We start from the raw sequence: 27,099 nt of genomic DNA, 5'->3' as shown, positions 1-27,099 counted from the left end.
GAGGAGTGATTGGAAGAGGACCCAGCGAGGTCAGAGCTTGTGATTCCTATGCCTACTTGCATCATCCGCCAGGGAGCAACTATAAGTTGGTTAATGATACTTTCACGATGAACATCACAAGGACGTTGCAAGGTGGAATTCACAACAGATTATCTCAGGATGCCCAGGAATTCATAAAGAGGTATGGTGCTTGGTTCATTCAGTTTCCCAAGTTCACTTATATTAGGGTGCATGGATGTCCTTTACCTCCATACATGTTGCCGAGATATCCGACAGACAGAATTGTGTTACTTGAAGTAACAAGACAGTTGGCAGCATATGTGAAGGCATTCAGACACAGACATCAGAATGGAGTTCCAGTACCTATCATTTTGGGTAATTCAGTTGAGGTATGTCCTAATGCTTTAGCCATGGATGACGCAGAGAAGGAGTTAGCCTTGTATTCTTTTTCATCTTTTGCTCTGAGAGAAAGCTTTGATCCACATGGACATTTAGAGGAGACAGTCGGCAGGAAGTTTAGACATGAGTATCAGATTGAAGATTTTATGATGAATCTCTTAGATGATCTTGAAGTGAAACGAAAAATGCATTCTAGATTACCTTTGGATTTCATCAGGAAATGCAGGATTTACAGAGTGGCCGACCAAGCTCAGGACAGTGGCAGACATATCCAGTCTTCCTATGATCGAGAAAGCAAAACAATAAGGTTGGATTGGAATGAGCCCGAAGTCGTGGATTTAGATGCTTTGATGGCACCAGTCTTGTCTTGTACTCGCAGATGGGTCGACATACAACATCAGAAGTTGAGAGAACAAGGCATAGCTATGACTTTCACTTTGGAAGAGAAACCAGCCGAAGGTGGAGCTAGTGTGAGTGAAGGCAATCCTAATCCTAGAAATTCAGGTGAAGGAAATCTTCGATGTGCCAGTGAGGGCAATCTCCATCCAAGAGGTTCGAAGAGGAAGGAGAGACCTGGAAAGGGAGAATCTTCCAAGAGGAAACAAGAGGCTAATAGAGATCGATCATCTGGTACTTCTTCTAGACCTGAGAAGAGAACAATTCAAGTGGAAGAATCCATGGAGTCTATGGTACAGAACGACAGGCAGGAAGGAGGACAGGCATAGCAAGGGTCACCAGATGGATCTCTCCAGGACTATGAGTTAGGAGAAGATAATGAAATGACATCTCCTCCCAGACAAGAAGAAGTGGTACATAAAGAAATACAAGTTCAAGAGACAAGATCGAATATCCCAGATTGGTTGAAGGAAAGATTAACTAAGGTGATCGTAGTAGAGGACGAGGACAATGCAATTGATTTAGAGAGCCTTGTTGGACGCTCACACGAAGTAACAGAGAAGAAGAAGGCTACCAAGATGTCCAAAATGATTCGAGATGAGACTGGATCCAGAAAACTGCAGATAGCTACACCGGCAGTAGACAAATATGAAGGTGAGATCCTAGCAGAGGAATATGATATACAGACTTTTGAGTTAGGACCATCCGCATCATTTGAGGCATTGAAAGACAAGCTTAGAGAAGAAATGGAGAAGAATAGAAAGCTTGAGAGAGAGGTCGGTGCATGGAGGACGTATTTCAGTCACATCAATGAACCTTTGGGACGTCAGGATCCAGCTAGATCACCAGTGCAAGCACTTCCACTTCAATCAATCAGTGAGGCAGAGAGATTCAGGAACATGGTCCAACGTACAAGTAATTGGATGGATAGATCTCATACAGTGGCCATAGAGTTTGTTACAAGGATGATGAAGATTATTCATCAAGCTATCCAAGTTCTTGAGATAATCCACAATTTGATGATAACAGTAGCTGCATTTGCCCATACCAAAGATGTCATCATTCCTGTCTTGAAAGTAATAAGACACACATCCAGGAAAGTTTTAGCGCAAGAGAAGATCTTGGAGGGAGAATCTCACAGTTTGTTTCATTGGTCAACCTTACTCCATATGAAGAGTGTTTTCTTTGAAGACATTAGTGTTAGATGTGGCCAAGTTGAGGAGGTGATCAATCCGATCCAGGACAGAGTATTTGAGGTACTTCGTACCATTCTTGGCAGGAGGATCGAGGTCGAGACAGATGTGTATATGCAGGAGTTAGAGGATAGAATCAAGGTCATCTTTTGCAAGGACGCAAATGTTACAGATGAGCAATATGATCAAATGTTTGCCACCATGCTCCTGATTGAAAGAACGAAAGAACTTGAAGCTTCATGGGACGCAGCTCTCCTAGATGCATTCGATCAGGTCATCCACTTGGAAGAGAGTATGAAGAATCTTCCCGAGATTCCAATTGCAGAAATCGAAGGAATCGTGACAAGATTCATTGCATATGCCAAAAAAGAACATTGGAAAGGGAATAAGGTTCTAGATGAAAGGTTGTTATAGATGACATGGCATCTTATTTGTCATTGGTTTATGTCTCCTAGGTTTTTGTGCCAAATTTAATATTTGGGTATGCATTTAATATTGTTCAGTAAAAAGGAGGCCATTTGTAACAAACCCTAATTAGGGTTTAGGTGTCATGATCTTGACCGTTGATCTATTTTCAATCTGGACCTTTCATTGTAATTGGGGATGCTATTTATACCCCCATTTTTCATTTCATTTAGTAATAGTGTAATAGTCAATAGTTGATGTAATAGAGAAGAAAGATTAGAGTTAGAAGCAATTTTATTTTGTAGCAAGATTGAGTTTTGAAGAGAGAAATTCAAGCAAATTGTTGTACATGATGATTTGGAAATCAATGAAATATTGAAGTTATGATGTTTCGTTGCAACTTTCTTAAGTTATCTTCATGGTTGTTTGATTTACTTGAATCATGCTCAATCAAAGTAGCTTGTTAATTTGAAGGACATAGTGTGAGACTTGATTTTTGGTAGGATTCGTAATCCAAACCACTAGCTTCTTGCTGATTGTAGGAACGCCTTGCGTGGTCGACTGGAGAATACCTTGAACCCCTTAATCTTCAATCATTATTGTATCTTGGATATGTACCTTCGTGGTAGTGTCCATGATCTTTGATGCATTGAATATCATTTTATTACCTTAGAAGATCGCACTAATTTCAATTGAGTTGTTATCTTATGGCAAAATTGAAGTTGGTTGAATCTCGCCAAGTCTTGTCCATACTAAGTCATTCATAGGGTTAGACTAGATTAGACCTCTTTCAAACCCTACTCTTTTTGTTATTTTTGAAAAGTTTCTTAGTTTAGCAAATCTTGAACTTTCGGAATACGTAAGGCCCCTTGGAGGAAACAGCAAATCACATCATACCGCTGGAAGCTTGTCCACACGTAGAGACCCTACTAAAAGAACCTTGGAGTCTACCTAACTGATCCTTTATGCGAATCTTCAGCAGTTAGAGACTATTTTCTCAAGAGAGGATAAGATGCCTATTGGTATTTTATTCTGTGTATGATGGTGTACAAAATACACGTCAACAGGTCCCCTTTCCTCTTTTTTGGTCTTTTCGCCTTCGCCCTGTTGAGTTCTGCGCAGGGTGTCTTGCGTCCTTTTGAGCGTGCCCGTAATCAGTCCATGAGATGATAATGTCGTGTTCGGAAGCCTGTGAATCCATAAGATCAGTTTAACCTTCGGGCATTTAAAAATTCCAAGAGATTGTTTAAACTTGTGAAATCGCCCGGGATAGGCGAGGAATGGTAGAAACTTGCAAAATTCCCTAAGTAAAAGATAAAGTGTTTGAAGGTCGCATAAGGACCCAAAGTGCCGATTTTTGCCAAAGGATATGGAGGAGATAGAAAAATGCGAGGTATCAAAAGTCGACAAAACCTCTCAAAATCCTGAAATTCGCACTAAGGGGGAAATTTGCATGAGTTTCTAAGAGTTTGCAAAATAGGTGAAATCCCCGAAATTCGCCAGTATTGGACAAGATGCAAGAGGTAAAACTTGATAAACTCCTTCCCAAGCCCGAAAATCACATGAGGGAAAAAATGAGAGAAATTAAGAAAGTTTTCAAAAGGCACCTAAACCTCGAATTTCGCATAATAGGGTAAAATGCGAAAAGTAAAAGTTTAAAAAAAAAAACTTGCAAACTTGCAAATGACTCAAAAGTGCCGAAGTTTGCAAATCACCCTGAAATGCCAAAAATCGTGATTTCCTGGGTAAGTGAAACAAAGTCCAAAGCTTGAAAAGCAACCCGAAAATGCCGAAAATCGTGATTTGGAGGATAAGTGAAAGAAAGTTAAAAAGTTTGAAAAGTGCCCTAAAACTCCGAAGTTTTCAAAACATCCCAAAACGCCGAAATTCGCATATGAAGGTAAAGTGCGAAAAGTATAAACTTGCAAAAGCGGCCCCAACTGCCGAAAATCGCGATTTGAGAGATAAGAGAAAGTTAAAAGTTTGACAACTCCTCCCATTCCTCGAAAATCGCATTCCGAAGGATAATTGCAAGAGATAACGTTAAATTTTTCAAATCATGTCGAAATGCCGAAGTTTGAGCCAAAAGGCGAAAGTCGCGATTGTTTTTACGAGGGTTAATAAGGTGTAAGTATTAAAGAAGTTAAACCTTGCAATCACTCTGAAAAACCCGAAATTCGCATGAAGCAGAGAGGTCGCGAAGAATATATACCATTTGCGCAAAACACATAATCACCAAGATACTCAATGGCATAATCGCGCAACCAGGGGAAATCGCGTTTTTGTTGGTAAGTGTTAGATTTTAAAAAAAAAGTTGACAAAAACCCCCCACTCTCCGAAATTCGCTAGATAGGGCGTAAGTGTTAGGAATTTAAAATTTGCAGAGCCCCTCTGAAAAACCCGAAGTTCAAAACGCCAGACTCCCCTCTCCACTCGCGAAAATCTCACCAAGGAAGAGTCACGCGGAGGTCTAGAGAGTTTCCCAAACCCCATTTTTAATGCCTAAGGCAAAAATCGTGCAAGAGTAAATCACCCAAAATTCCAACCAAGGTAAAAAATTGCCAAGTCTAAGTGTTCAAACTGCATTTCTTCTCCAATCTTAAGCGCGAAATTGGGAATAGGGGGTTAACCGTTAAAGTTTGAAATTGCAGAAGTCTCTCATTCCCAAATTTGCGCGTTGTGAATTTATCTTTTCAAAGCGTAGAGCATAAGAGAGGCATTTTGTCAAAATCCAAAGGAAATCATTCTTGCAAACCAAGTTTTGCGGATTCACGCCATTCATTTCGCCAGGTAAGTTTGTTTCATCTCTCTTAAAATCGTTTGAAATATATGCAAAATCGGATGAATGTGTTTGTATGAAATTGATTAAAACGATTAAATCTTAAAACCACATCTTTTCCCGTTTATAAGGCGTCAGGCAAAGCAATTAAAATTAGAAGTCTATTCCCATAAGTTAACCAGGAAATGCATTTTCAGACTTAGGAAAATTTTAAACTTCGTCCATTCTGAAAATCAGTCCTAAAATGTCTAAGTGTAAATTCAGCAGTTGAAATCGCCTAAGTCCTTGAGCCATAGCCGAATAAATAAATTTGCAATCGAAAAGCTTCATAAATATTCATGTCTAAATCAATCAAGCTTTTTAGCTAAAGTATTATGCTTTTTTTAAAATTTGGTTTTCAAATTAATCCTTGTATGCTGCCGTATCCCTTTATCTAACCCGCTTCGTTTCCTTTATATTGTCTCGTAATCCGCATCCGACTGTGCTGGATAAATGCCTAAATCGGTGGTAGAATCATCGAAGACACCTGGTGCAGCCGAGACGTCACGAGCATCCAAGTCAGATATCCCTTGCAGAGTCGAAAAGATGAAGTATCAGTATCAAAGAGGAGGACTGAGGGAATCAAGAGTTCAAAGTGTGTGGGAAAACATAGGCAATACTGACCTGGGGCACATTGATATTCAAGATTTCAGAAACAGAGTATTCTCCCCTAACGCCTATGGCAGACCTAGGCGGATGATGGAAAGTGGCATCGCCCAAGCAGCAGGATTTCCCCCGTCAGTGCAAAATTATGAACTAGTAGTAGAGGCTGCCCGACATTACCAACCAAACACCAGATTGGTACTCCTTGAGAATATGGTCCTCGCTGACTTCACTCCTGAAGCCATTGGCGACGCATTTGATATCCCCTTCCCGAACAACCCCATGGTAATAACTATAGATGAAGCGCAGGTGGCGTATGATATGAACCTTGCCAAATGCAAAACACTGATAAATGGGGAGTGGTACAAGGAGAGAAGACCTCCAAGCATCAGGATTGGTAAAAGGACCCCTAGGAGTGACTTTCACAACGAGCATGGAGACATGGTCACATTGCTCAGTAGGATTATGGGACTCCCCCAATCCAACTACTTTGAAGAGTGGATGTTCTACTTCACAGAACAGGTCTTTGCTGGGAAATCCAAGTTCGACTAGGCCCAGATCATCAGTGACAACATTCATACCCAATCGATCGAACTTGAGGAGAAAAGGTACTTTACTATGACATCCTATTTGGTCTACATGTTTGCCAGAAACCAGCCACTGCTAGGTTTAATCATGAAAGGTGAAATTGGGAATGGACCCAATCAGGTGAAAGTATATGATTGTTATCCACAGCTACACTATCAGGACATAGCTCAAAGGGAAAAGAATAGCCCTGCCTATGCAATTGGTCAGTATGAGCGCGTCAATGACGCCTTCACAATGCGCCTGGTCAGGCTGATGCAAGGAGGACTACACATAAGGCTCTTAGAGCAAGCTACTATTCTGGTACAAAGGTATGGCGCTTGGTTCATCCAGTTCCCAAGGTTCTCCTACATCCAAATAGCTGGCTTTGACGACGCTCCTTTTCAACTTCCGCAATACCCAACCGACAAAATAGTTCTTTTGGAGGTCACAAGGCAATCACGTCCAGTGAACAGTTTACTCAGAGACAAAAAGCAGTCTGGATTCCTCTTCCCAATGATCATAGGTAATCTTGATGTCCATCTGAAGAATCCAGCCCATGCCGAGGAATCCCTTGCAGAACTAGCCTCCTACGGCCTACAAGAACATTTCCCAAGGAAATGCTTTGATCACGACAATCTGGCAAAGAGAGCCTACAGTAGGCAATACAAAGCAAAGGAGTCAGTTGAAGATTATTGGAAGAACTGCTCTGATGACTATGAGGTCCGACGGTGCGAATATTCAAGGCTGAGTGTGCAGCAAATGTGACTCTATGAATACCGTCGGGTCCTAGATCAGTTAACAAATTCTGGAAATTGCCTACAGGTCCGGGAATTTGACGCGGTAAGACATCTCTTGCTAGGTATCAATTGGTCACAAGATCCAATCACTAATTTTGAGGTGGTTATGGCAGCCCCAGGAAGATACGCTGACCAGTGCTTGCACCAGCAAATTGAGCGACTGATTCATGAGGGAGTCCAATTCACCTACCACTTGATGGCTAGCCTTGATTCTCAGTCCTTTGAAGATGAGGGAACCTCCAGTGCACCTAAGGAAGAGGTTGAAAAGCCTGAAAAAAGGAAGAAGGCCGAAGCCAGTAGAGGGACTCGGACATCTAAAAGAACAAGAAGGGAGAAGATCCCTATTAGGAGACCAGAGGTCACTTCATCATCAAAAGACCCCAGTTCATCTGATGATGTAGTAGAACTAGATTATATACCTGCTCCGCCTTCCTAGAGCGATATTGACGCATTCGGAGCTGATGATCCTCCTGGACCCGACAGGTTAGATACAAAGGTAAGAGCCATTGAATCCGCCGAACCTGATAATCAAGTGGAGGAAGGAGAGATTCCATCCATTCAGGGGCTTGAATTGCATGAACCCACCCAGCAGAGCCGCCATGAATTACAGCTGCATAGTACTGCCAAGGATGACTCCACTGTTGAAGGCGAGCAAAGGACAAATGAGACTCGCGAGCCTGAAAAGACTAAAGAACAACCATCACATGAAGATACCAGACAGTTGTTCAGTGAAGTAGGAGAGAATTCAGCTGCGAGCAAAGGACTTACACTTCCTCCACTCCTCCTGTAATAGAGCAGCTACAAATATGCAATGAACCGGCTGAAAACACTAAAGAACAGAGTGCAAATTTAACCATAGCAACAGGACAGACTATACCTCAAGATTGGTTAATTGCTCGAGCTTAGCACAAGGCAACCACCAATCCACCCATCGACTTGGAAGACATCTTCTCACGCATAGGCGAAGCCAAGGCCAAGGGGAAGAAAAAGCCCAAGGCGTATTCCAAGATAACCCATGACGAGCAAAGGAACCGTACCCTTCATATCGCCACCCCGTCTGTTGATAAGTCAGCAGATCAAATTATAGTGGCTGATTATAGCATCACGACCGTCCCCATCGGATGAGCCACCAAGGAACATGAAAGGGAAGAATTCAAGGACTCCATACAAAACATGCTCAAACAACTCGAAGAGATAACAGCTGAAAAGAACATGTATTGAGTTCGTGCCGAGTAGGCCGAGGGGTACATTGATCAACTCCTAAGACCATTGCATAATGCCCCTGAATCCCATATTCCCCCGACAGCATTGGCGCAGAGGACCACAATAGAATTTGAAGGAGTACGGGATACTGCAAAGGTCGTCAAGGAATGGATGCAAGGCCTTAAGGAAAGAGGAGAGCAAATCATTGAAGAGGTAAAAGAAATGGCTCACCATCGAGAGACCATTTTGGTCAAGCTGCTCGAGGTAAAACGGGAATGCCTCAGAATCCATGAGGTAGCTGCTATAACTCTGCCTCTTGTAAGAGCTCTTTTCTGGACCCAGGCACAGATCCCTACACTCTTTGCCATCCTAGACCCCCACGATATCAACGTTTTTAAAGAATGGTACTGGACTATCACTATGAAGAATGAGACAAGAGAGATCATTGACAAAGAGCAAGATGCATACGAGGGAATTCTGAAGAACATGTAGGAACTTGGCAAGACAATCCTCCAATCAATGGTTCTGGGGTGGAAAAATGATCTGTCCGATGACGTAATGCAACCAGACTGGGAGAAAAGATTGAGAATAGACAAGATCGCCTACTCAACCGAGGACCTTGGTTTTGCCGGTCAACTACATTCAGACATGTTGTGTTTTGAGCGTAATCGGTCCAGCTGGCAAAATGGTTTGAAGTACGTAGGCCATTATCTAGAGGGCATGTAGTATAAAATTCGTCATCCCCCTATGCCTCCGTTCAGTTTGTTGTTCCAATTGTGCATCAGGTTCCAGGAGTATGTTCGTGAAAAACGTGCAGCAGGTCGGGACCTTTGGAAAGAGTATTTGCATGGCGAAGATGAATTTTTAGAAAGAGAATCTACAACCGGAAAAGAAAAAGTGCTTTCTTAAAAGTGCTTTTTTCTTTCAAATTTGAAAATCACTTTTTGGCTAAAGTTCACATTTGACTTCCAAGTCAGCCGTAAACTTCAAAAGTTTTAAACTTTGTGCATGTGCACTTTTTGATTTATTATGGATAAGTTTTGATTACCTTTTTTAGGTAGTGTTGACGTGTATGTTGTACACAATCAAACATAGAATAAAATACCCAAGGGTACCTTATCCTCTCTTGAATAAAGCCTCTGATTGCTGAAGATGTCGCAAAAAGGATCAATCAGGATGACTCCAAGGTTCTTTGATGTAGGGTCTCTACGTGTGGATAAGCACCAGTGGTCGTTGTGAATGCTGTTTCATCAAGGGGCCTTACGTTTCCGAATTGCAGGAACAAAATTTCCTAAAACTAACAAGTTCTCAAAAGATCAAAAGGTAGGGTTTGCAAGAGATGAATTCTAATCTAATCCTAAGAATGATTCAATGTAGGCTAGACTTGGTAAGATTCTACCAATTTTAGTATTGCCAAGGAATAACAACTCTACTGAAATTGATGCGATCTTCTAAGGTGACTAATGATTTTTCAATTCATCAAGAATCATAGACACTACCATGAAGGTACATATCAATGGTTCAATAATGATTGAAGGTTTAAGCAATCCAAATATCTCCAGTTGACCACACAAGGCGTCCTTACAATCAGCAAGAAGCTAGTGGTTTGGAACGTGAATCTCACCAATGATCAAGCCCAACACTTAGTCATTCAAATTTAAATACTACTTCAACCAAGAATGATTCAAGAAAGTAAGCAACCATGAAAGTAGCCACAAGAATTACAATAAAACACCATAACTTCAATATTTTATTGATCTCAAAGCCAAAATAGACAACAATTGCTTGAAATTCTCTCTTCAATGCTCAATCTTGCTACAAAATAACTTCTAACTATCTGACTCTAATATCTATTTCTCCTCTTAATCTCTAATTCTAATATTACAAAAATGAAAATGAGTGAGGGTATATATAGCATCCTCAATTACAATGAACGGCCCAGATCAAAAGAAGATCAATGGCTGAGATTCTGACACCTAAACCCTAATTAGGGTTTATTACAAAAAGTTCCCCTTTTATTGAACAATATTAAATGTATAGCCAAATATTTAATTGGCACAAAAATTTAGGAAACATAGACCAATGATAATTAAGGTGCCACATCATCTATAACAACCTCTCTTCTAGAACCTTGTTCCCTTTCCAATGCTCTTTCTTAGCATATGCAATGAATCTGGACACAATTCCTTCAATCTCAGCAATAGGAATCTCGGGAAGATTCCTCATTCGTTCTTCCAAGTGGATAACTTGATCGAAGGCCTTGAGAAGAGCTGTATCCCATCCAGGTTCGAGTTCCTTGATTTTCTCAATCAGGAGCATAGTAGCGAACATTTGATCCCTTTGCTCATCTGTGATAACATTCTCATCTTTGCAAAAGATGACCTTGACCTTTTCTTCCAACTCTTGAAGATTCACATCTGTCTCATCTTCAATCCTTCTGCCAAGAATAGAACATAACACCCCAAACACCTTGTCCTGAATTGGATGGATGACCTCCTCAACTTGATTGCATTTGGTGCTGAAGTCTTCGAAAAGAACTTCCTTCATCTGGAGTAGAGTTGACCACTGGAGTAAATTATGAGCTCCTCCATCCATTATCTTTTCTTGTGCTAGGATCTTCCTTGGTGTTTGCCTGATTACTTGTAGAACAGGAATAATAACATCTCTAGTGTGGGCAAAGGCGGCTACTGTTATCATCAGGTTGTGAATGATCTCAAGGACCTGGATAGCTCGATGTGTGGTCTGCATCATTCTTGTTGCGAATTCAATGGCTACGGTATGGGATTTGTCAATCCAAGAGCTCATAAGCTGAACCAAGCTCTTAACTCTTTCTGCCTCGCCAACTGATTCAAGGGGAAGTGCTTGTATGGGAGACACTGCTGGATCCTGGCATCCCAAAGGCTGATTGAGATGGCTAAAGTAGCCTCTCCAAGCACTGACCTCTCGCTCAAGCTTTCTATTCTTTTCCATTTCTTCTTTAAGCTTGTCTTTAAGTGCCTCAAATGAATCAGTTGCCTCATCCAGTGTCTGCTCGGCTGTGAGTGGACCAAGCTCAAATGTTTCTACATCATACTCCTCTGCAAGGATTTCGCCTTCATATTTGTCCACTGCTGGTGTAGCTATCTGCAACTTCCTAGTCCCTGTCTCATCTCTGATCATCTTGGACATCTTGGTGGCCTTCCTCTTTTCTGCCACTCCCTGAGAATTTCCTACAAGGCTCTCTAAGTCAATTACATTATCTTCATCTTCGATCACAATCACCCTTGTTAGTCTCTCCTTCAACCAATCTGGAATGGCAGATCTTGTCTCTCTAACTTGTATCTCTTTAGGCAATGGTTCTTCTTCTCGGAGAGGAGATGTCACTTCATCATTATTCTTGTCTTCATGTAGCTCATTAACTTGAGGAGATTGACTTGATGATCGTTGAGATGCCTGCCCTTCTTCGTGTGTATCATTTTGTACCATTGATTCCATAGATTCCTCGACTTCAGGTACCCTCTTCTCTTGTCCTACAACTTGACTCGTCCTTTTTTCATGTCGAGAAGATGTACCGGATGAGCGATCTCGATTGGCCTCTTGTTTCTTCTTGGAGGGCTCCCTTTTTTCAAGTCTTTCTTTCCTCTTTGCGCCTCTAGGATGAGGATTGCCTTCACTTACGCTTGTTCCTCCTTCTCTCGGCTTTTCCTCCAAAGTAAAAGTTATTGATACGTTCTGATCTCTCAACTTTTGATGTTGTATATCTACCCATTTGCGAGTATATGACAATACTGGAGCCATCAAAGCTTTTAAGTCCAAAACCTCAGGCTCGTTCCAATCTATCTTCATTGCTTTGTCTTCTCGGTCATAAGATGATTGGAGATGTCTGCCACTGTCCTGAGCTTGATCAGCCAATCTGTAAACTTTGCATTTCCTGATGAGATCTAAAGGCAATCTGGAATGCATTTTTCTTTTCACTTCTAAATCACTTGAGAGATTCATCCAAAAGTCCTCTACCTGAAATTCGTGCTTGTACTTTCTACCAACTGTCTCTTCTATATACCCATAAGGATCAAAATTCTCCCTCAAAGCAAAGAATGAAAACGAATATAAGGCCAACTCCCTTTCTGCATCGTCCAAGGCTAGAGCATTAGGACATACCTCAACTGAATTCCCTAGTATGATAGGCACAGGAATTCCATTTCCATGCCTGTGTCTGAATGCCTTCGCATAAGCCGCCAACTACCTAGTCACCTCAAGTAGCACTATCTTGTCTGTCAGATATCTTGGCAACATATAGGGAGGTGAAGGACACCCATGAACTCTAATATATGTAAACCTTTGAAATTGGATGAACCAAGCACCATACCTCTTTACAAGCTCTTGTGCATCTTGAGATAACCGATTGTGAATCCCGCCTTGCAATATCCTGGTGATATTCATTGTAAAGGTATCATTGACTAACTTGTAGTCACTTCCTGGTGGGTGATGCAAATGAACATAAGATTCACAAACTCTGACTTCTCCGGGTCCTCTTCCGATCACTCCTCTGTGAGGTAGTCCTGCATATTCGAAACTCCGGATCAAGGCATATATGATGTATGAACTCATGTGGAAGGACTTGGTAGCCTTTAGTCTCCTTAACTGCACGTCCAAGCAATGGCTAATAATTCTAGCCCAATGAACTATTCCTTTTCCTTGAACTATCACTTGGATGAAGTAGAACATCCACTTCTCAAAATAAAAGGCCTGAGGAGCCCGTGTAACTCGATTGAGCAAAGTTATCAAATCTCTGTACTCCTCCTGGAAGTCGATCCTATGTGGTGTGTTGGGAATCTTGCTCAGGCGAGGACGACTTTTGAGTAACCAATTCTTATTGATGATGCTCAAGCAAGTGTCTGGATCATCTTCATGCATGGACCTAGCTCCTTCTAAGCTTTTGTAAATCATATCTTTATGTTCTGGAAGATGGAGAGCCTCACTTATAGCCTCTTCTGAAAGGTAAGCCAAAGTGTTCCCTTCCTTGGACACGATTGATCTTGATTGTGGGTCATAATGGCGAGCACACTCGATCATCAGCTCATGGCACTGGACTGCTGGAGGGAAACCGGTCGCCTTGATGATGCCACTATCAAGATCAATCGTGTCCAAGCAAGTGTCTGGATCATCTTCATACATGGACCTAGCTCCTTCTAAGCTTTTGTAAATCATATCTTTATGTTCTGGAAGATGGAGAGCCTCACTTATAGCCTCTTCTGAAAGGTAAGCCAAAGTGTTCCCTTCCTTGGACACGATTGATCTTGATTGTGGGTCATAATGGCGAGCACACTCGATCATCAGCTCATGGCACTGGACTGCTGGAGGGAAACCGGCCGCCTTGATGATGCCACTTTCAATTATTCTCTTTGCGATAGGTGATGGCTTTCCAATGTAAGGGACCTCTGGAAACTTCTTCACACTGAAGTTTCCCAAGTTGGTATCTCCAATGTTGCTCCACTTTGACACGATCTTGGTCTCCAATCCTTCATTCCTCTGATCTTCCTTCATGAGAGCTAGACGACTAGTGGATGCTCCTGCCTTTGGGGTCGCCATCCTGACACCTACACAACATTTCATAATGAGCAATATATTTTTCAACGTAGAAATATAGATTAGAAAGGAAGATTTAAGTTTTTAATTAGGAAACTTCATGATAAATCTTCGAGTTATCATTTCCTAATTAACTATGCAATTTCAAAAAAACTTGAAGTTCAAAATTCAAAATTTCAACATTGGGACAAGGATGATCATGCCATACCTCCACTTTGAAGATTAATTCTAAGAAATGATGCAAAAAATAGGAGAATTCGCTAGGCAAAATGTAGATCAAGACTCCCTTTAGCAAAATGCGCCTCCTTTAGTCTTCACAAGCATCAACTCCACCACCTTTACTCTTCAACACTTGAGGAAAATTCGCTCCAAATAGGCCAGCTTTCGCACTTCTTCTTTGCCCTCTAAATCGCACTTTGAAATAATGAGTGAATGATTTGGATAATGAAAAAACACACCCCAAATATATAGAGCGCTCACCATTTCATTTCCCATAGGCCGACTTGGTGAAAGTAGGCCAAAATAAACAAAAATAATAATAAAAGAAGAAGGCCGACTTAATTAAGTAATGAAAATGATACCTCAAGTGCTCTTCTTTTAAATTTTAATTTAATAATAATTAATTTCAAATGCCTCAATTAAAAAAAAACGATTTTCCAAGGCTTAAAATTAATTATTAAATGCTATGCGCTTTTCATTAAATGCCAATTTAATTAAAATTTTTAAAATATTTCGAAGTTTTTTTAGCGAACTTGGCATCTAGTGCGATTTGCTAAAATAAGGCAAAAAAATAATGAATGTTGATAACTTCGCTCTGGTCCCTTGGAGAGGGACAGGAGCGCTCTTGTATTTTAAGCCTTGCATCTTTTGCTTCCATGCTCAAAACTTCATCCTAGGTGTCCAAAATGGCATTTTTATAGGAGTCTCAAGTTTAATTCACTTGGCTTTTAGAAGGAACATGCCTTACGATAATTTCGCCCTGGTCCCTTGGTGAAGGACAGGAGCGCTTTTCTACTTTTGTCCTCAATCCTTCATTTTTTAATTGCCAATTCACGTTGTGGGGCTAGCAATGATCCCTTTCGTCCCTTCAGTGCATGTTCAACTCATTTCCTCAAGACTAAATAGGCTCTCCCAAGATTTTTGCCCTGGTCCTCCAGTGAAGGACAGGAGCGATTTTTGCATTTGAGCCTAGGATTGTCAATTTTTTGAAGCAACTCCTTGTTCACCATTTTTAAAAAAGGTATATCTCATCTTGCACCACCTTGTCTTGGCGTGATTCTGGAGGAAAATTTGTTGATTTTATAAGAATCGCCCTGGTCCCTTGGAGAGGGACAGGAGCGCCTTTTAGTTCATTGCACAAACTCTCGATCACATCAACCTCCAATTGCCTTCCAAGCATAAAGCATCATTCCCCACTCGCTCTCGAGTCTTGAAAACAAAAATTAGCATTTCAAAATGTTAGGCAAATAGGCATATGTGGGGATTTCGCCCTGGTCCCTTGGTGAAGGACAGGAGCGCCTTAGCAATTGTCATCGAAGTTTGTGGTCCTGGCAAGTCCATTCCACCCTAAAACATTTTAAGTATCATTCCAAACTTGTGCCTTGGCCTAGGTTCGTCCCAATTTGGAGAGAAGAGGTAGTCTTTTAGATCTTTCGCCTTGGTCCCCTGAAGAGGGATAGGAGCGATTTTGCAATTATGAACTTATCTGTGCTTTGCTATCCTTCGAAATTATCTTCAATGGACCAATTACGCCCTCTTTCATTCATTTCAAATACGAAACTTGCCTTACCTTTTCAAGAGATTTGCCTTGTTAGGAAATCGCTCTAGTTCATTGGTGAGGTACAGGAGCGATTGTTGTCTTTTGGGTTGATTCCCTCCCTTGTGGCCCACTCAAGTTATATTCAACAGACAGAACACACTTCCCTTGGCCTCCTCAAATCGTAAAATCACTTTGATTTTGCAAGGAAAATGCAATTTTGAAATTCAAGCTCCGGTCCTTCAGTGAGGGACAGGAGCGAATTTTGCCCTCTAGGCCAAATCCTCTCGCTTTTCATCTCGAAAATCCTTTGCTGGGGAAGATATCACCCTCTTACAAGCTATGAACAAGAGTTCAAGTCCGAAAAAGGTCCAAAAAGGTATGCATAAAGAAAATCGCTCTGGTCCTTCAGGGAGGGACAGGGGCGAATTTATCTTATTCCTTCAAATTTTATCATTTTCAAACCTTCAAAATCCTTAAAATCGTGAAGTCACGTCCAATTAGCTCCCCTGGAGACCCTGCACAAAAACAAATTAAAAAAGTCAGAGACCAAAATGCACTAAAAAACATTTTCGCCTTGGTCCCTGGGAGAGGGACAGGAGCGATTTCACCTTTCTAAGCTAAAATATCCACAATTTAGATCTTCAACCATTTCACAAGGCATAATTAGGTCATCTTTAAGGCCGGGAACCAGTTAGCAAGCCTTCGCAAACAAGAAATTGCACTTAGAATGAAATTCGCCTTGAGCCTCCAGTGAAGGATAGGAGCGATTTCTCTGTTTCAGGCATCATCTCGCCTCCAAAATTTGATCAAAATTTATCTAGGCAAAAATGTGCAATTTTATCCTCAAAATGCTAACACTTAGACAAAATTTGAATTTCCCCAAAAGAACCCTGACTAGACCTAACCTGAGACATACCTGACCTTCCTGACAGGCTCATCTTATTTCAAAAATCGCAATCTTCGGGAGGATGCTTAATAACCTTCAAAATTTGACTGGACTCGGCTTGAAAATATCCAAAAGGAACCCCTAGGGCTTAGCCCTAGCCCAGACAACTCACTCACTCACACAAAACCCTAAAAGCAGAGAGAAGAACAGGCAAAACAAAAACTCAAAAGAGGGGTCCCCAATTTAATGGGGCGATGTGTGAAATGGTCACAACAGGTAGTTATTGCTCCCTTTTGGGTGGTTGTTGATATTTACCCTCCATTTATGGGTATGGGTACCTTTTGTAAAGATGAATCTGAGCCACTTGTTTAGTTTAGATCTTGGCCATTCATCTATTTTTGGAAACCTATTTAAAGGGACTGGTTTTCCCTTATTTTGTAATAAGTTCATAAATTGTTGCTGAAGCTCTGGTGAAATTTACACAGGATTTAATGCAAAGTTAAGGCTGTTTCTATTTCATTGTGAGTGCATGGTCTCCTTCTTCACCATTTGAATTATTATGTTATGTTTCTTTCATTTTTCTATAGCATTTTCTAGATAAACATCTGATAGAATCCTCGCTGTTCATACCATTACAGACTGACTGATTGTCATTCCTTTTGCATGGTTAATCTGAACCTTCTCATATGTTTAGTTCGGTTATTGAACACTTAGTGAATGAATGTTAAAATTTTGAAGTTATGTTTAATAGCATGAAAATCTTAATTTTCCCTTGAAGATCACACTAGATTCTTACAAACATTGTGCTTAAATAGCTGATAGTGTTTAATTTGGTTATTTGGAGGTGTCTATTTGTTTCTTCTTGAAAATGCTATCTTAGTTAAATAATTAGATTTCCTGTATCTGTTTTCCCTATCTCTCTTTTTCCCCCTTTTTTTACTAAGAAACCCCGCAGTCCTGCTGAATTAGTATCGATCCAACTGAAACCAATCGATAGCGAGACTGTTATAATTTTAGGGAACTCATCCAACAATTGCCCATCTCACCGTAAGTCCCCTTTGTGTTTCCAACAAAACACATCAAACCACTGAGTAATCCCGCAGTCAAGGCCTGACAATCAAAACCTTGAGGTCGTCCCCTTTGATCAAACACAAAAAACAGCATTAGGGATTTCCTTATCTCAAGAGAGGATAGGATACTCAACGAGTACATTCTATTCTGCGTTGGCCGGATGGAGTTTGCAGCGGTACGACTTTAGACACGTCGACAGTAGACCATGGCAATTTGTTAGGAAAGTGATACATGATGGAAGAATGATTTCACATACCATTGTAAAGGTTTGATAAGAGCATGCCTTGCGTCCATTTAAGAATACAGAAGAAGAACTAGACAGCAATCCAATAGTGTAATTGGTTTCTAGAAAGAAATTTTTGATATGAGAAAAGAGAAGGTATGTTATGCTTTTAATCCTAAGCCTATGGAAGTTGGGATATTAGATAAGGTTGAGGAATTTGTGTTGGAAGTGAAAGAGATATTGGAAGAATATGTAGAAAGATTATCAAAGGAATAATTTGATGGGTTGCCACCAATGAGAAGTGTTAGTCACCACATGGACTTAATTCTAGGAGCTAATTTATCAAGCAAGGCAGCATAATGGATGACACCTATGGAAAATGAGGAGAATAAACAAACTCAGGAGTTATTGAACAAAGGTTTGATTACGGAAAGCTTAAGACCATGTGTTGTTCTAACGATGTTAGCACCTAAAAAGGATGTTGAATGGTGTACGTGTACATATTCAAGGGCGAAAATAAGATAACAATAAAGTACAGATTCCTATTACTCTGTATGGATGACTTGATGGATTGTTTGAGTGGAGCTAGGTATTTTACGAAAAAATAATTTGAAATGTGGGTTCATCAAATACAAGTTACCAAAAGGGATGAGTGATAGACAACATTCAAGACAAAGGAAGGATTGTACAAATGGCTGGTCATGCAGCTTGGGTTCCATGCTCCAAGCATCTTTATGAGATTGATGAACGAGGTGCTAAAATTATTTCTTAGTAAATTTGTAATTGAGTATTTAACTTATATTTAATGAAAAAAAAGAGGAGCGTTTAATACATTTGAGAATAGAGTTATGAAAATTGAAAGAACAAAAGTTGCTGGTAAATCTCAAAAAGTGTAGTTTTATGAAAGAAGAATTAGTATACTTGAGGTTTGTTATTTCACAAGATGGTATAAAGATGGACCTGAAAAAAGGAAAGGCTCTTGTAGAATAGCCATTACTAAGGAATATGTTTGAAGCAAGAAGTTTGGATTAACAATTTTATATAGAAATTTATAAGAAACTTTAATAGTATGTGTGTGCTTATCACAACAACAATGAAGGGTGGTAGTGAAGAATTTAAGTGGACAATGGCAAAAAAGAAAAGTTTTTAGATATTGAAGGAGAGAGTGATTGGATAAGCAGTTTAACATTAATAATGTGTGCTTCTGGATTCGATTGTGTGAGAATTTTTGCATCAATGTTTTGGATCACACTCCATGATTCATCATCAGGATGATAGAGAGCATAAGGAGAAAAATGGGTAAAGTTGTAGATCAAGAAAAACTAAAAAGAGAGAGAGAAAGGTGGAAGGAGAGAGAGTGAGGGTACCAGGTTAGGACAAGTGTCAACTCAAGAGAAGAGTTAAAAAAAAATGAAATAAGTGCAAGAGGCTGAATATAAAATAAAGCAAAGAACAAAAAAGGAGAAATAAAGAGAGGGAAAACAAAAATATATCAAATAACAAAAAGAGAAAAGACAAACAAGATAATCAAGGAAAGAAAAGCAAATAAAAACAAATAAAATATAAATGAGATAACTAATACCCGAAATAAACACACCAAGAGAATAAACGAATATATATATATATATATATATATGTTAATGAGGAAAAACATTGATAAACAAATAAGTAACAATAAAAAGAAAGAAAACAATTCAAACTAAGAACTAAATTAAAAACAATCAAAAAATTGAAAAATGGAATAAAAGGATACATACATACATACATACATATATATATATATGTGTGTGTGTGTGTGTGTGTATATGTATGTATATATACACACACACTAACTATATTAAATATATATATGTATAAGACTATGAAAATGTATATATGTACTACATATATATATACACAACCATATGAAAATATATACAAATAAATGTGTGTATATATATAATTATATATGTGTATATACATGCTCATGTATATACTGATATACAAATATGTATGCACACACACAAAACAAAATGAAACAAAATAAGAAAAATGGAAATTATGAAATAAAACAACAAAATTCAGCACAAGGAAACAAATGAGAGGTAAGAACAATAAGGAAAGAAGAAAAAACCAAGGAGCCTAATGAAAGAGGAACCAATGAGAGAACGAAGGAATAAGCGAAGGAAAAGGACCAAAGCAAAAAGCGGGGCGGGGGCGGGGGAGGGGGTGGGGGGGGGGAACAAGGAAAAAAGAAAGGAAACAAGGGGAGAAAGAAAGAGAGAAAAGGGGGAGGAAAGACAACGAGGAAAGGTAGGCAAAGAGTATTGACTCGATTGCAAGGGGGAGGAGCGCAACCCAGAGGAGAGGGGGGAAAAGAAGAGCCCAAGGGCAAAGGCTAACGCGAGAGAAGGGAAAAAGGAGGGGAGAGAGGACGAAGGAGGGATTGGGAGAGAGGGAAAACCAAAAAAGGAAGAAGGTCAATTAAGGGGGTGACACAGGTTTCTAATGCTAGAAAGCAAGGGTTTCCAAGAAACGCTTAAGCTACACCCTTCATCGTGATTCAGGTTCGAGGGGTGGTTGTTGATTTTTATGGCCTCCTTTAGTTTTCTCTTAAAGAAATTATCTTCTTGAACAAAATGTATGTGCTTTCTAGACAAATATGGTGTTTGGTGGATCGAGAATGCTCGGCAAGGGCGGATTTAAGGAGCCATTCATATTTAATGTCGGCACCATGTTCTTTGATTCTAGTACCGAAGGAACGACCCGTTTCACCTATATAAGGTGCACCACATGAACAAGTTACCTTGTAGACTCCCGACTCCAATAAAATGTTCCTAGAGTCTTTGAGAGGGGGGACCCGATTTCTAATCGTCGAGAAAGGCTTGAAGGCACATCGTAAGCCTTTCTTGGAGAGGATTTTAGATATTTGATGGGAAATGCCTTCAATACAAGATAGGGAGACACAAGGGAGGTGATAGGGAGACACAAGGGAGGTCTGAAGGAGGAGTGTGGATGGCAAGAGGAAGCGAGATTTGGCTTGGTTAAAGGCTCCAGATATATGCTTGTTGGAATGCCCATGTAACCTGAAGATGCAACGAAGATGGTCCAGCTCTTGGTCTAATGTAATGTCCCCACTTTGAAATAAATTTTAATAATAAATGGTAATAATAAAATTAAATTAAAATATAAAATAATATAATTAAATATGATTAATTATAAAATTAATTAAGTAAATGAAAATTCAAAAGACATGAAAGGAAAAGTTGTGACTCCCTCAACAATGAGATATAAAAGGGAGAAGAGAACCTCATTTGAGAGGGGGAATAATTTGGGAAATGAGAAGTGCAGATCTGATTTAAATAATAAGTGCAGATCTGATTATGAGAGGTTGTGTCCCTTTCAAAGGACAGAAATAATGAAGAGTTACACTCTTTCAAAGGGTGCTAATGGTGAAAGGGTGTGTCTCTTGCCAAAGGGTATACATGATGAAGAGGTGTGACCTCTCCCTCACATTGAGAGAGATAAAGGAAAGGAATCAAAGCATCCAATAACATCACCATGGATTGATAAGATCAGATTTGTTATTAAGTTACAAGTAGTAACATCTTTGTTCTTGGTGGTATGCATGGGGATGAGCTGAGTATGTATGCTTAATATATGAAACCTGCTAATGTTCTTATGCAGAATTAATAGTAAAATTAATATGGACTGCAATATGTATGGCAGTCATACTTAATTTCATATATATTTATAATACATAAGAAATTAGTATACTTATAGACTTATAGTCTAAATCATGTTATTACTGTCAGTATTTAAGAAGATGGGAATGAGATGTTCCAAAGAGGGGCAGTCTAAATCCAAGCAATAGGTTAAGACCCAAGATAGGGTGGGGATCAGCGACCCATAAGCCTTGAGGGTATAGACCCAAGATAGGTAAGGGCTTGGATCTGTAAACTTTGAGGGAACCTATTGTATTTGGTCTCTAAGTGCTTTGGTAACATACATAGACCCTTCTCCCTTAAAACTGAAGTAGTAGCAGGGTTTGATATCTTTATTAAAAACTATGAATAATGAAATTAATCATCTAATGAGGAAAATAAATAAGAACTTGTTAATAACCAATTGAAGAATATCAATCAATTTTAGTATATTGAAATAGATCAAGTAGGGGACATTACATCTAAGTTGTCTCCATCACAAATATGATAGGCTCTCATGGCTAGGGTTTTGAGGACCCCAACTTTTTGGCAAGGGTGGTGATGCGATAAGGAGTGGAGGTAAAGGTCCGTGTGGGTGGCTTTGCGGAACACACGACAACCTAGAGAGCCCTCAGATTTTCTAATGAGCAACACATCCAAGAAAGGGAGCTGGTTGTTAGATTCAAGTTCCATGGTGAAGGAAATGCAAGGAGATATGTTATTAAGGTGGGAAAGGAAATCCTTGAGTTTGTCCAGGCCGTGGGGCCAACACACATTGGTGTCATCAACATAACGTTTCCACCACTTCAGTTTGAGGGTAGGAGAAGAGGGCAGTTTCTTCAAAATTCTCCATAAAAAGGTTGGCTATGATAGGTGAGAGTGGGGAACCCATAGCCACCCCATCATCTTGTTCATAGATCACATCTTGGAAAGAAAACAAAATGGATCTTAGACATAATTCAACCAGGTTGCAATCTTGATGTTCACCTTGCGACTAACAATCTCAATAGAGTTGAGAATGGGGACCTTGGTGAAGAGGGAGACCACATTGAAACTCACCAAGAGGTCATTGCTTTCTAATTTAGCATCCTTAATAAATTGAACAAAGTGGGACGAATCTTTGATAAAGGAATCCAATTTGCCCACAAGAGGGGAGATAAGTTTGGAAAGGAAAGATGCCAAATTGTAGGTGGAGGAGCCATTAATATCAACAATGGGCCTTAAAGGAATACCAGATTTGTGAATTTTAGGAACCCCATAAATGCAAGGGGTCACTTCTCTGGTGGGAACAAGACATTTTTTGGTATCATCATCAAAAGAGGAGCCTGACACAACAGCCTTGACTTGCTTTAAAACTTTTTGGACCAAGGATTACGAATAAGGATCTTAAAGCTGTTAGTGTTGAAGAGGAAGTCCAGCATTTTAGAGACATAGTCTCGCTTATTTCATGATGATTGTGGCGTTGCCCTTATCAGATTTTGAAATGATTAGATCGTTATTGCTCATTAATTTGTTAAAAGCTACAATTTCATCTTTAAGAATGTTGCATCTAGGTGGCTTAGCACACCTAAGGGCAATGGCACAATCTTGCCTAACTTTTTCGGCCAAATGGCTAGGGAGAGCGAACAACATTTTCAATCTCTATGAGAAAGTTTAAATGTGGGATTAATCGAGGCACCACAGCAAAGCCAATACCTCTTTTTAAGAAGTTAAAGGCAAGGGAATCAAGAGCTGCGTCAGATAAGTTTACGACCAACTTGCTCTCCCAATCATTAATTGGGACAGGGCTAGGGGAGTTGGAAGGGTGGAAAGAGAAGCTAGGGGGAGGCGGATAGACCCCGGATGACCGGCCAAAAGAGTGAAAGCACAAGACAAAGGAAGGACACAAGTGAGGGGAGGCCATCTCGCCAACAGGTGGGTTGGCAAGACGAGATTGATTGGATAGAGGGGGTGGGGTGGGTGGCTTAATAGTGACATTGGATGACACATACAGCTACAGTAGATGATAAAGCTTCAGAAATCGGGTTTTAATCAATTTCTTTTAAATTATAATCATTCTCACAATTGATTGTTATCATTCTACTTTGACAGAAAAATAAATATATAGGAGTTTCATTGAAATTCTAAATGCATTTTGAGCATTTATTATAATTCTTTTTTTATGAAGAATAAATACAAGGGTTTCAAAGGAATTGTTATTTGCATAAATAAATCAGAAATTTACCTATTGCCATTCATGTTCTTTATTATTCCGTATTTTGTGGTAATTGGAAAACAAAAATTTCATTGTATTATCAAATATCTAGAAACGGGATATTACAAAATGCCTACAAAGTTGTTAATTGGTCTTCTTCACCTGGAGAATGCTAAGAAGAAATAAAATGTTTATCTAGTGCATCCCTACTCAAACTATAAATATTATCCAGACATATTGCTGGCAAGGGAATGATACTTTATGCCACATGGTCTTGAATAGCATCTTTTTCTTTTTAAGGGCTAACAGGAAGTTGTGATTGTTTAAATGAGAAATAAGAGTTGAACTTTTTACACATTGACTATAATAGTGTACACAAGTGTAAGATACTTGACAAAAATAATATTCTGTACTCCAAGATTTATAAGCAGATAAACAACTATTAGTGTTCTTACCAGACAACTAGAAAAGCTACAAGGTAGTAAACTGTGTTCAACAATCCATATGATAACACACCTGCCGCTCCATATCTCTTCAACTTCTGCAACAACCTGATAAATGTACATGGTATCATCATCTTCTGTAAATTTGTTAATAAGAATACTACTTTTTCCATTAATTTCAGAATGTTAGTTTCGTATATGGTGTATGCAAATTAATGGAAATCAGTATATTAAAAACACATACATATTAACTATAGTCACCGAAATCAAAGATTTACATGGAAATGTGTATGTTTCACATTATATTCCAGAAGTGAGATATAACTGTAGGAATCTCTTATTAAATGTCAAATGACTTATTTCTTATTCAGTTTTATATTTATCTCATTCTTTAGGAAACTGTCTTTACTTAAAATAGTGCAGCGAGGTGCAGAATCATGAGAACATGTTTGATTACAATCTTTCAAGTAATTTGCTTCTGTTGCTTCAATTTACAAAACTAATGTATTAAAATATTTTTCCAAACAAAACATTAGTAAATATTACATGCATAGTTCAATATACCAAAATGAAACATGTTTTAGGCAGTTGTTACTGCAGAGGACATGAAATAGTTTTTATGAATATTTATGTTTCCCTGAAATTTCAAGGAATGGCTTTCATCTTCTTAGCCAATAAATATTTGCCTTTCTCTTAAATGTCAAGGAATGGTTTTCATCTTTGTAGCAAACAAATATTTACAATTCTGTTAAATGCCAAGGAATGGCTTTCATCTCCTAAGCCAGATGCTGTGCAGAAACATGAAATTTTTCAAAATATTGTTTAATGATAAAGAAATTCTGGTGTCTATAAATCCTGGGAATGTAAACATGAAAAAATTATGAGGTTAGAATGAAATCAGTTGCCTCAATTTCTTAATTTTGATTGAACACCTAAAGGCTCTCTCCCTTATAGTCAAGGGAAATCCTTGATTCCCTTTATAAGTTATGGGAAAACCTCAACTTCCTCTCCCTAATGATCAAGGTAAAAGAGGAACTTAATCAATGTAAAGAGATTTTATGCCCCTTCCTAGTCTATTGACTAAATACTCTTTCACTGGTTGAGCTCTTCAGTGGGAGAGGGAATACCTCAATCAAAGGGAAAGAAGATCAAGGGTTTGGGAAATCAACTAACGTGAGATCATTTATCCACTTGAACTTCAGGTTGAGGAATTCAAGGGGCAGTTACACACTAATCTCCCTATTGGTCCAGGAAAGTCTTCAGCCTACTTAAGTTGATTTACATTAAGTCCCAAATGTCAGTCAAGTGCTCCCTTTGACATCATGAGATCAGTCAAGCCCATATTCAAATAACAAACATAATCAGAGATCCAGGAATCCATAATATATATTTTATAATAATTGCTGATGATATAAGATGAGAGCCACTTTGCTCATCACTATTCAACATGTTCTATTTCTTGAAAATTGAACAAATTTCATTGCTAACATATGCACAACTTTTATATTGATATACCAAAATGGAAAAAAATGAAACTCATAATTACAAATTTTTTCCCTTTTCATTTTTAAATTAGAACTTCACTTATTTTTTATCTGAAAATGATACTAAAAGAGAATGTCAGATCAAGATTTGTCTTCAAAGGAGCATAGAAGATAACAGCTAACTGCTTACAACATGATATATATCCAACTGCTACATGAATTGACATGTAGCCATATTCAAACCAAAAAAATCATAGTCAATTTAAAGCATCTAAGTGCAAAGTAATTGGCTATTAAGTTGCTGGTAACTCTCATCTCTGAAGATTGCTAAATCTGGTAAAAAAAAACCAGATAACAGATTGATAGCTTCAGCAATTAAAGAACAGAAAGTTCCCCCAAATCAGGACTTTTGATACTTCCAATTTCCAGCCAGCTTCAATCTCCTTATTAAATCCCGAGCCTCTAATACACTGTTGGAAGGGTCACAAATTCCCTCCATGAAGAAGAAGCTGAAATTATCCATTCAATTGTAAAGATTGCCACCTTGGCCAGAAAGACCTGAATTATTGTTATAGAAATGCAACTATATTGCAGGATACATACACTCATGCAAAGTTTATGAAAATAATAGTTCTAAGCTGATGCTCTTGCTAAACCCCTTCCCCATTCAAGCTAAGCCTTATATGTTAAACAAGATGGAGAAACAGTAGCCATTCTACATGCTACAAGTTGCCATGGAACAATTGCTGATGCACAAACAATGTTCATAAGTTCAAGTGCTAACTACCTCACTCACTGCAATCTGCCATTCTACTTTCTCAACAGTCAAGACAGAAGAGTGCTGCAAGTTTGAAGTTTAACATTGAATAAAGCTGCCATCTCTCATTTATTGCTCAATCATTCTTTCATCCACCATCGTAAACAAAGACTTACAAGGAGATCTTATTCTCAAGATGGCAATTCATGTGAATACTTGTTACTTTTACTAATATATTGCACATCTTTGTTTCAAGTTTCAACCACATTTATAACTGCATGCAGTTCTAATAATGCTCTACTATCTTCATCATTGTAAAAGCACTCTTGAATATATCAGAATTTGTGATGGAGCCACTTTTAGAAAAATGGATTATGAGATTTGCAACGTATTTGAGAGTTATAGCACAGTATTTTAGAAAGTTTGCATCTCATTAAGTTATTCTTTACCTAATTCATATATATCCCTCTAAGAATACCCCCTAATTCTATACCAATTTTTTTGCACTTTTTTTCAAGTTCAGTTAACAAGCATTATGTCAAACAGTCGCATACATTCACTGATATAGTTTTTTGATATGCAGTTTTGTATGGTTCAATTGATGATTCTTATAGAGCAATGATTTAACAAACATTCACATCTGAATTCATAAA

General features: G+C 39.0%; 1 protein-coding gene across 1 annotated transcript in view; it reads right to left on the bottom strand.

Moving 5' to 3' along the window:
* Positions 1–27,099, bottom strand: part of LOC131034082 (uncharacterized) — an 86,785-nt gene that overhangs the window by 18,839 nt on the left and 40,847 nt on the right. The window contains exon 6 of the mRNA XM_057965442.2: positions 24,218–24,313. Coding sequence (XP_057821425.1) covers positions 24,218–24,313 — 96 coding nt within the window. The remainder of the gene's footprint in view (positions 1–24,217; positions 24,314–27,099) is intronic.

Source organism: Cryptomeria japonica, chromosome 2, assembly GCF_030272615.1.
Source record: "Cryptomeria japonica chromosome 2, Sugi_1.0, whole genome shotgun sequence".
Classification (NCBI taxonomy): Eukaryota; Viridiplantae; Streptophyta; class Pinopsida; order Cupressales; family Cupressaceae; genus Cryptomeria; species Cryptomeria japonica.
The sequence above is the reverse complement of the archived record's forward strand: the minus strand, read 5'-3'. Positions and strand labels throughout refer to the sequence as shown.